Below are 11,040 nucleotides of genomic sequence, written 5' to 3' on the forward strand. Positions count from 1 at the left end.
GGTCACGTGCAAGGAATGGATTAAAAATGAGCGAAAAACCAAACAATGTCCAAAAGAAAAACTGGAGAACGATTGCTAAAGATCACTTAAAAAAAATTAAAAGAAACATCTTGTAATGTTGAACCAATTAAAATCATCTGTCACACTTGAATTTTTGTTTTTGTTTTTTTTTTTTGTCCTGTGGCACAAACTCATAAAGACAGATTTATCAGTGTGGAGACATCATTTTGATTTACACAGGTCTGTAGATAAGGATTTCAAAGCTTCAATAACAGATTATTAGAAAGAGAAAACGCACAGAGCAAGCATGCTCCGTGTCTTTGCACCTAGAGGTTGTGTGTGGCCAAGTTCATGATGTGATATTTCAGGGGTGGATTACTGTGGAATGTTGATCTTATATGTTGTGTCCCTCTCAAATAACGTTGGCAGGCAGTCTCTCACATCCACTGTGCCACAATAACAACCAGGCTGCCAGTGGAGAGCTTGAAGGTTGTACAGTAAGTCATTTGCCAGCGCTAAAAGAATCTTTTACGTGGTTCAATGCGTTTTAATTCTCGAGTCATCGACAGGCAGCGTGTCGAAGATGGATCTTAGTTTGGATGCCTGAGTTTACTCGCGACAATGAATGTTGTGATTTTTATTTTTCATCTAGTCACCCTAACAGGTAAGAAATTGTTCTAAACTAATGTGTGCTTGATAACTTTTGACATAGTGTACTCGCCTTTTTTACATTAATTAAATGTTTCAGACATCAGTTATAATTATACATAAATAAAAATACAAATAAATTCCTCATTAATTATATTTACAGAAACTTCTCTGAGGTCAGTGTAAACTGATCCAATTCACAGAACACAACTAATGAGCAAATTTAAGCTTTGTACAAACTGGCTCTCTTGCGAGGCCAAGTACAGTGAGGCTTTTTCTTCTGCGTTTCAACCCTTCATCTGCCTGTCACCACATGAAGTCATCTGCATAATTATAGACAGGCAATTCCTTAGTTTACTGTGTTGAATGTCCCGAGAATCATTCAAGCATTCAAACTACATGTTGCTGTAAAATGGCCTTCATTTCAAGGTCAAGGGAAACGAAAGGAGGTCCTGCTTTGGCTTGTGACAGATGCGTAATGGAAAATGGAAAAAGAATATCTCTGTTAACAACCCACACAGTGGAGCCATCACATGTTTCAATGAAGTGTTGCCAAAATTAAACTCTCTGCACATACACACTGTTTGTTGTGTTTACACTACAGGCAGTCCCTATGTCTCCAGGACACAAATATATTGACAAAAACGAAGCCAAAATGCAGAAGCAGTGCGTAAAAAAATTAAGTAATATCGAAGATTCAGTGCCCGAGTTGTCCAGAGCCTGTCCTCACCTCCTCACCACTCCACCATTGTATTTAACAGTTGGAGGATGTTTGTGCTGATATGCTGTGTTTAGTTTTCGCTCAGTGTGATGCCGTGCATTACTGCCAGACATCTCCACACTAGTCTTCTATGTTGTCCCAGAGGTCTTGTAGTTTGTTCAGATGCAACTCTGCAAACCTTGGCTCTGCTGTCATGTTCCTTTTCTTCCCTCCTGGCAAACCTTCCAAACAAGCAACTGTTAATTTGTACTGTTGTGAACTTGAAAATGAAATTGAACATGCACAGGCCAGTAGAGCTCTCTGTGCATTGCAAAGTCTAACTTTGGGATGAATTTGCTGGGACATCAACTCATGGGAAGATTGGTTTTCCACTTGCAAACAATCTTTCTCACTATTAACCCTGGAGAACCCATGGGGTCAGAGCCGACCCCATTGGTTTTCTAGGGAAACCATGGGGTCAAATTTGACCCCATGGGTTCTCCAGGGTTAAATGATGGATGATTGGCATGGGCCTTATAACCTCTCCCAGATTGATGGGCAACAACAATTCCTTCGCAATTCCTTAATCCAGTGCTGATTTTTGCTCCTTAGCATTCTATTAAAACACACTTGAATGTCCCAGAACAGCAAAATGCCCAAACTTCTGCTTTTATAAAGGTGCTCACACTTGCTGATGATTAGTTAACCAACTGCATTTTACTAGCAGCACCCGGCTGCTACCTATCCTTTTAATTCCTATGAAACCAGTCACAGTATAATTAGTTTTTTACTCACAAATTTTGCATTTTTACTCAACTTTTGTTAAATAAATAACAGAACAGTATATTTTTTCATGTCTGTAGTTCATCTGAGGTAATATTTAAATAACTTCAAGTCCTGCTAAGGAAAAAATAATAATGTCCAGATACAAAAACCCTTAAAACCCTTAGAACTAAAAGGTATACTTTCTTTTTACAGTCTGCATGTATACGTTTTATTTATATATCAAGTAAAAGTCTATTTTACATTGTAAAATTTCATGTCAGCACATTAAGAGTTATGCAGCACACATACTATAGATACTACACATTATCACGTCTGTTTTCCAGTCACATTAATTTAAGTCACCCTAAGTGTCAGGTGTTCTTAAAAACCATCTGATTTTCCAGCACTCAAGGAGAGCTACCAAGAGTGGTGTCACTGTTTAAATGACTCCAGACGTAACTCATCACAAAGCAACTATGTTGTCTGTTTCAGGCACGGCCTGGGGCTCCTTGGAAGAAACACTTCTATTTAAAACCCTTTTCACTGGTTACAATAAGGTTGTCCGTCCTGTCAGTCATTTCAAGGACAAAGTAAACGTTACTGTCGGTCTTCAGCTCATTCAGCTCATCAGTGTGGTGAGGTCTTAGTTCGCAGTATATCACCTGTCATAAGATTCACTGTTGTCACACAATGCTAATCTCTGTATGAGTAACACAACACATTTTTTGGATCCACAGGATGAGGTTAACCAGATTGTCACCAGCAATGTGCGACTGAAACAGGTTTGTTAATTTTTTGTTGTGTTGTCGTGTATGAAGGAGAAGGAAGGTATTCCTCTATAGTCACTTCTGGCATTGACAAAAAGGCCAAACTCAGTCTAATATTATCCTGCACTGACTTTGTTTTGATAAAAATTCTTCCTTTAATTCATTGGTAGGTGATTTTTGCCAAATACCCAGGATACTATTTTATATTTTATACTATTACTTCCTCTAGTATTGTTCAAAAAAGACAGATTAACCAAAAAAATCTGAATTCGAATTATTATATGCTGTCAGCTTGAAGAAACACAATGAAACACAGAGTAGCTGGTACTCCTCTACAACACTGCAAATTTTGGTATCAATCTGATTCTTTTGGAGAATTGGAATATAAATGTGCCTGTCTCTAAAACCCTTTGGATCAGTTTCTGTTGTTTAAATTATGGTACTTGTTTGGGGTAAATTATATTTTTTTGTTTCCAAAAAATAATGAATTAACCCAGGACAATGGGCTACATACTGACCATATAAGAAACAAAGTATTGATCCTGTCAGACTAGTATCGATGCAGTACCATAACCAGCATTGGTATCAATACTATGGGTATTTTGATAGACCCATCTACCTCTAGTAGCTGGACAGGGTTAGGGCAAATCCATCACTTCCTTTCAAACCAGGACCACAGCTATATTTTAGCTACCAAAGCCAATACAAGGAGGTTTTTCCCAGCTGGCTGGGATTTTTCCCTACCGACACAGGGTCGCCACAGGGACACCGATGGTCTGTAGGGCTGCTGACCACTAACCACTAACAACCAATTGGGGAATATAAATTTTCCCCTCAGGACAGGTTCCCTATAGCCTGTTCACTGACCAGTCTATAGGCCTGTGCGACTAGAGCTTTATTCACCTGTTCCTACAATGTTTGATTGTTGCACATCCGAAAAGACTGGTTAACATCATATGGTTAGTGATCACATGTCTGCAAAACCTCAAAAGTAGACAGCAATCATTCCCACGAGAACTGCCTGAGAAATGACAAATCATCATTATGTTTGGTCTATAATTAACTCACACTTTTCTAAGTAGTTTATGATAAACTATGATCCAAACACCAAAAATCACAGAACAGTAACTATTGATTCATTACTGATTACTTCAAGATAGTTTGTTGTCCTCCAAGCATTGTGCAAAATACTTTGTCCCTCATTACTTCAGGCTTGCTTCACCATCATTGTGTCCACTTTCAGCATGATGATCAGAATTTTCACTCATTAACAGCTTTTGTGATGTTTTCTGTTTTTTCCACTAAACGAACCATTTATACTGGCTGCTATTTTTGAAGTATAAACTATTGTCCTGGCTGTCCCTCTCTGTATTTCAGAAATGGAAAGATGTGAACTTGCAGTGGAACCCAGAGGATTATGGTGGCATCAAAAAGATCAGAGTACCTTCCAGGGACATTTGGCGTCCTGATCTGGTTCTTTACAACAAGTACGTATTCAAGCTATAACTGACCAATGCCAGGTATACATATATTTTTTTTTTTCCTAAAACAATTTCCTTAATAAAATTATACTTGACCTGAAAATTCTGACTGCAAGAAAACAATCAGCACACTCATTAGTGATATTTTGGATCACACATTTCTATACTTGCAGCATGTAGTGCGTGATAGCTTGGATTTCATTGTGCTAAATTTGGCCTCTGTATAGCAGATTCCCCCCCCCCCCCGTGCCATATGCCGCATTGACACACTGCTGTTTTTTTCCCTTGACAACCAGCTCTGCTGCCACAACAACTTGTGCCAACCGCACCCTGTCCTCAAGTGCTGATGTCCCCCAGCGTGAACATTTAACTTATTATCTCCTGTGTTGATGCCGCCTGTGCTTGTCTGTACCCGCAGTGCCGACGGTGACTTTGCCATTGTTCATGAGACCAAAGTGCTGCTGGAGTACACTGGGATGATCACATGGAACCCACCCGCCATCTTCAAAAGCTACTGTGAAATTATTGTGTTGCATTTCCCCTTCGACCTCCAGAACTGCAGCATGAAGCTGGGTACCTGGACCTACGATGGGAACTTGGTCGTCATCAATCCCGTAATACATATTACCCCATTCACAGGCTGTTTCTTAAAGTTAGTTGAGGAGATTTATGCCACTTTCAACTAGTCTGCCTCAGTCCAAAAAAAACAAAAGTGTACACAAAACCTACAAAATAATGACAAATGATAACTTCTGTTTTGCATGAATTAAAGACAAAATTATTAATTGACACAAGAACTCAAGCTGTCATTTATACATACACTAAAACGGTGTTGCAACATGTAAATAATTTCGTTTCCTTTATTTACACTGGCAAGGGATAGACAAGAAGTTCCCCTTCTAGTCTTTCTGATAAGCTTGTAGACAACTACAGTTTTAGCCAACTAAATTTGAGGAAAAGTCATGAATTGCATATAAAGGATTGACAGAGTGACTATTACATCAGCCATTAAATTATTAACTGCTGTTTTAAAGCCTCAATTTCTGACTTTAACCATGCTTTGCTTAAGAAACCAGATGTACTACTTGGACAAGAGTGTGGCGTTAATCAGCTAGCACTAGCTAACTAGCTTGGTTAGCAAAGTGCACATGATACAAATACAAGCTTAAATTAAAATGAACAAACTGAAACAATCAGTCTGTTAGTTTTTTACTTCAACAAAATACTGAACAGGCTAAGATGCAACAGACTAAGAAGGTGCTTAATCTGTATGCCCACATTGTAGCCACTTGTCAATCACAGCCATGTCTTAATCTCTTCGCTATATCTAGCACCCATATTTTAAGAATTCAACTGGAAATGAATCGACATCTATATAGTAATTTTCTAGGCTTTATCAGCTTCCACTGACCACTCGAAGCAATCAGTTAAATGTACTTAATAATGCATTCATAGGGTTCTTTATTTAATACCTCCCTAAAGAACCTCTTTTCCATGGCTAATCTAGAATCTCTAATTAACCAAGCTTGTGATTGGATGGAGAACCTGGAAATAACCCATTCAGGTACAAGAAGAGCATGCAAACTCCACAGAGAGAGCACAAGTGAGAGTCTGAACCAGGTATTTTCTTGCTGTGAGGCAGCAGGGCTAACCACATCACCACCATTGAAAAAGACTTAAACCCAGCGAGCAGGATGATAAATTAATGAGATTATTTATCAAGTCAAATGCAGGGTTATTTTCTCACAAACACTGTTACAATCTGACTTTCTTTGCAACCAGATGAAAAGAATGGAAGCAGATTTAAAGCTTACTAATTTAACTTTCTTTATAACTTTCTTTACATTTCTCTAGAAAATTTACATAATAGGAATAATTATCATCATATTCATATTTCCTGACAGGACAGTGACCGCCCAGATCTGAGCCACTTTATGGAAAGCGGAGAATGGGTGATGAAGGATTTCCGTGGCTGGAAGCACTGGGTGTACTACGCCTGCTGCCAAGACACCCCCTACCTGGACATCACCTACCATTTCCTCATGCTGCGGCTTCCTCTGTACTTCATTGTTAATGTCATCATCCCGTGCATGCTCTTTTCCTTCCTCACTGGCCTTGTCTTTTATCTTCCCACGGATTCTGGTATGTTTACACTGAAAAATGTAAACCAAACAATAAAACATCTATCATAGATCATAATATACAGAAAGTTTTAAACACATCCTCTCACTAAAAAAGATATAAACCATAATTCTTATTTGATATACTAATATACATTAATATACTTGAGGAAGTTTCTCACAATCTTGACAAATATAGTACTAGATTTATCTCGAGCTTTGCTTTTGTTGTATGCTTTTCAAATATTTTCAAAGGGAATCATTACCTGCGAGCCAATACTTCAGCCTCTTTGGAAAAATGGTATGTTGTTTCCTTTCAAGAGGCTGACAGAAAGATTTATGCCACTTTCATGTCTGGAAGGAACAGCCAGATAGCTAGCTTAGAAGTCTACAAGCTAAGCTATGTATAACATGTCCAAAGGTAACAAACTCCATCTACTAGTACTTGTAAAACCTCAGTAACCTTAAAACCTTAAAATTGCATAGACAATTGCAATTTTCACCTAAAAAAAAATCTGTTTAGAAAAGGAAACATTTAAAATGTTATTTAATCACGTTTTTCAAATCTGTTTAAGCACATTTGCTTGAGCTTCAGACAAAGCCAGCTCTTTTACTGTTTCTTGTGTATGTGTACATATATGCAAATGATGTAAATTGTCAAAATTAGACCATGGCCACTATTTGGCTTTCCTATTATGATATCAACTGAAACCGTGTTGGAAAAATCCTTAAATGCTGCCTGTCAGTCCAAAGTGTCTCTACACTGGCTTTTTCAGGAACTGCACAGCTTATGTGCACATCTGGCCATGTTCCCAGTGTGTCGGTCTGCTTCATTACCCAGAGTCCCTCTGTGCTGTCATGTCTGAAAGCAGGCCTTTGCTTTAATGTATAATACATCACTTGATCCCTGTTTCTGATATGGCTGCTGACAGGAGGAGGAGATGCTAGTGCCAAAAAAGATGCCCTCCCTGGGATAAATGCTCTTACTGAGCAACAACAAAAACAAACCCCAAAAAAAAGAACATGTCTCACATTTTACTCATGTGAAATGGTGTCAAAATCTCTTTATACTCCTGGCTTTATGAAAGAGGAAAAAAGTAGCCTATCACTGTTTGGATTTGATTTGCTTATTTGGGTGAACGATGCAAATGTGCTGCTGTATAAATTCAAATTAAAGTTAGTTGATGGAATTCAGGAAACAGCCCTCCCTGGTGGCAGTTTAATAAGATTGCATGTTCATGCAGTTTAATCTGCACGACATTTGCACCTATACCTTCATGTTTTTCAGGTCAAGTTATGGTCTAAACATGTTATCAGCCCTTCAGTGTATCGGGGATTAGTTATGGCATAAACATGGTGTCCTACATTTACCATCGTAGTTCCTAAGAATGTAATTACGTTATTTTCTTTCTTTTTTCTTTTTATTTGAATTATGTTTAGACTACTGAAGAGGTCAAGAATAGTAAACAAGAGAAAAAAAAGATCAGATGAACATCTACGTATCATGTTCTGATCAAAACTGCATACTGCGAAATGGAATTTGAACTGAAATAATTTAATAGCCAATTTTATGTTCTTTGGTTAGTAAGTCCCTATTGTCACATGACCAGAAATATTTACACAGCTGACTGTGTTTGAATTTCTATACCTCATGCGGATTTTTACACAAACTAAGAAAGAGTGAATGGTTACAATGGTGTCTTCCAGGTGAGAAGATGACCCTCAGCATCTCTGTCCTGTTGTCTCTGACTGTGTTCCTGCTGGTCATTGTGGAGCTGATCCCGTCTACCTCTAGCGCTGTACCACTCATTGGGAAGTACATGCTCTTCACCATGGTGTTTGTCATTGCATCCATCATCATCACTGTCATTGTTATCAACACCCACCACCGCTCCCCGAGCACTCACACAATGCCAAACTGGGTCCGCAAGGTGAGCACAAGAAAGCAAAAGACTACATTTTGATAGTGGAGCTGAATAACTAAAGGAGTAGATTTGCTCAAGCGAGGCAAGCTTGAGTTTTTCTCCTGCATTATATTGCCATCTAGTGGTAACAGACTTAAAATGTTTTTTTTCTTCTTTATCCATCTTTTCTGGCATTGTACACTCACTGACACATTTTTCGTCTCCTTCATGATAGGTTTTTATCGAAACCATTCCCAACATCATGTTCTTCTCAACAATGAAACGCCCGGGAAAGGAAAAGCAGATAAAAACCATCTATGGTGCTGATTTTGATATCTCAGATATCTCTGGAAACCAGGCCTCTGCTGTTCCCTACTACTCACCCATCACAAAGAATCCTGATGTGCGCAGTGCCATTGATGGGGTTAAATACATCGCAGAAACCATGAAATCAGATGAGGAATCCAGCAGTGTAACCATCCTTATAATAAACTTTTTTCCTAATATGTTGCTAAAATCCAATCTAGAGTCCTGCAATTGATACATTTTCTCTAATGTTTTTTTTTTCAGGCTGCTGAAGAGTGGAAGTTTGTGGCCATGGTGTTGGATCACATTCTGCTTTGTGTCTTTATGGCTGTGTGTCTAATTGGCACATTAGCGGTGTTCGCAGGCCGCCTCATTGAGCTGAGTATGCTTTAAAGACCCATCCTTTATATTCTACCAGCTACACTTCTCAGGTGATCACATTCACCTTTGGTTTTTGAAGCTCCTGTACAGACCTGACAGCATTTACAGCTTGTTCTGCCTTTCTCTTGTTGTTTGTTTTTGGAGTGTGAACAATTGTATCCTGTAAGAACATGTAATTTGCAGTATTTTCATATTTATATTCAACATATTTTGACAGAGTTACTTTTTCCCTTGTGTGTATGGACAGGAACATGTGTGCAACTGGACATAAATCTAATGTTGTGTAATATTGTGCAGCTTTACTTGACACCTTTATACTGTACAGCTGAATAAAATTGTTTTGTCCTGTTACAAGGTGAGATATGACTGAAGGGTAGACTTTATAGCGCAATAAGCAGAAAAACAGATTAAAATTGATAGCCTCCTTCCTGCAGCTCCTTGCTTTATTCTGTTCTATTGTCCTGATACAAGAGCACTGGCACGTGCTTCATACCACTAAAAATATGAAAATTCTGACCTACACCTTCCAGGGTAAACATAGAGATTAGGAAAAAAGAATCCAGTTCTAGCTAATGTACGTAGCAGCACACGGCAGACTGACAACTTCTGGAGCATATTTGAATGTCTTTAATATCAAATGGTACATGTTAGAATCATAAAAGCTATAATCAAATTATAGCTGGTAATTGTGTTAATTGTGCCTAAGTTTAAAGCACGAGGGTCTGATTTATAATCGTGTCACTATTATAAGTCAGACTTATTTTTCTGAAGCACTTCTGCCTTTTGTTTCCCACGTCACTGTTTACACTGTACACCTTATGTCAACTCTCTATTTGAAATTCAAATATTAATGCAAATCAAAATTCAAATTCAAATTTTATTTGTCACGTACACAGTCATACACAGTACGATATGTAGTGAAATGCTTGGACAACTGCTCGTGACCTAAAGAGAACAAAAAAGGAAAAGGCTATGAATAAGATAGGAAATAAATATGAAAAATTAAAAAGGGTAAATTTAACTAGGAAGGAATAAAATATAAATTAAGGTTAAAAATGAAATAACTGTACAACACAAATTAGAATGAAGGGTAAATTTAACTGGGAAGAATAAGATAAAGATAAATATATAAATTAAAGTTGAAAATAAAATAACTGTACAACAAAATACACAATACACAATATAGAACTATATAAGAATGTATGAAGAAATCTAAATATAAATAAATATATACACAATAACAGCAGCTGTACAAGTAAAAAATGCAGATTCTGTACCTGTCCACTTTTACTTGTAATGTGCTTTTACATGCTTACTTAGCTCTTGGCTCCTCAGTTCACAGCAGTTATTTGACAGGTGCATGTGACACAGGCATTAGCTAACTTTTTTACTTAACTCTGTGGGCACACAGGAGACTAAATTTGTGGTATTTCTGGGTTTTATAGGTTGTATAAAATGTGCATTCCACAGTTAAGATACTTGGGAGAGTATATCAACATTTTAATTTCCCTGATATACTCCCACATCCCAGATAAATGATACTGCCATGCTTTGTGCTCATTTGAATGTAATACTAGAGATGTTGTTCTCCCCTGTTCCTTGCTTTACAATTTGCTACTGGGTCCACAGCAAGGTGCTGGAAACAATCCTAATTGATTCTGGTTCATGTTGACATGACAGCGTCACACAGTTGGTGCAGATTTTTCACCTGCATGTTTTTCAGTGTTTTAGCTGACAGGAATGGCTCTCATCTGGTTCAGAGTTCAATGTATTGTGCATTCAGAGACGCTTTTCTACATACCTTGGTTGTTACAAGGGATAGTTTTAGTTATATCTACCTTCCTGACAGCTTGAACCACACTCACCATTCTGACTAACATGCAACTGCAACAAAAGTCTGCATAGCTCGTGACCAAGAATAACAAAAAACACAGAAAGATTTATGATCACAGAAGACAGAACATTTCA

General features: G+C 37.9%; 1 protein-coding gene across 1 annotated transcript; it reads left to right on the forward strand.

Annotated features, from left to right (window-relative positions):
- The first annotated feature begins 448 nt into the window (after nucleotides 1-448).
- LOC146690846 (acetylcholine receptor subunit alpha-like) lies at nucleotides 449-9,499 on the forward strand. The gene is made up of 9 exons (XM_085433966.1): nucleotides 449-664; nucleotides 2,606-2,748; nucleotides 2,851-2,895; nucleotides 4,258-4,367; nucleotides 4,780-4,975; nucleotides 6,266-6,503; nucleotides 8,189-8,412; nucleotides 8,621-8,857; nucleotides 8,956-9,499. The coding sequence occupies exons 1-9, from the start codon at nucleotides 622-624 to the stop codon at nucleotides 9,082-9,084; spliced, it is 1,365 nt and encodes a 454-aa protein (XP_085290092.1). The 5' UTR covers nucleotides 449-621; the 3' UTR covers nucleotides 9,085-9,499.
- Nucleotides 9,500-11,040: the final 1,541 nt, after the last annotated feature.

Source organism: Copadichromis virginalis, linkage group LG16, assembly GCF_057382275.1.
Source record: "Copadichromis virginalis isolate Kocher_CV1m ecotype Utaka linkage group LG16, C_Virginalis_male_GT1.1, whole genome shotgun sequence".
Classification (NCBI taxonomy): Eukaryota; Metazoa; Chordata; class Actinopteri; order Cichliformes; family Cichlidae; genus Copadichromis; species Copadichromis virginalis.

Coding starts and splice junctions, on each gene's coding strand:
- LOC146690846 (XM_085433966.1), top strand. CDS start 622: ATGAATGTTGTGATTTTTATTTTTCATCTAGTCACCCTAACAG. Junction 665..2,605: donor TCATCTAGTCACCCTAACAG/GTAAGAAATTGT, acceptor TGTCTGTTTCAG/GCACGGCCTGGGGCTCCTTG. Junction 8,858..8,955: donor CAGATGAGGAATCCAGCAGT/GTAACCATCCTT, acceptor TTTTTTTTTCAG/GCTGCTGAAGAGTGGAAGTT.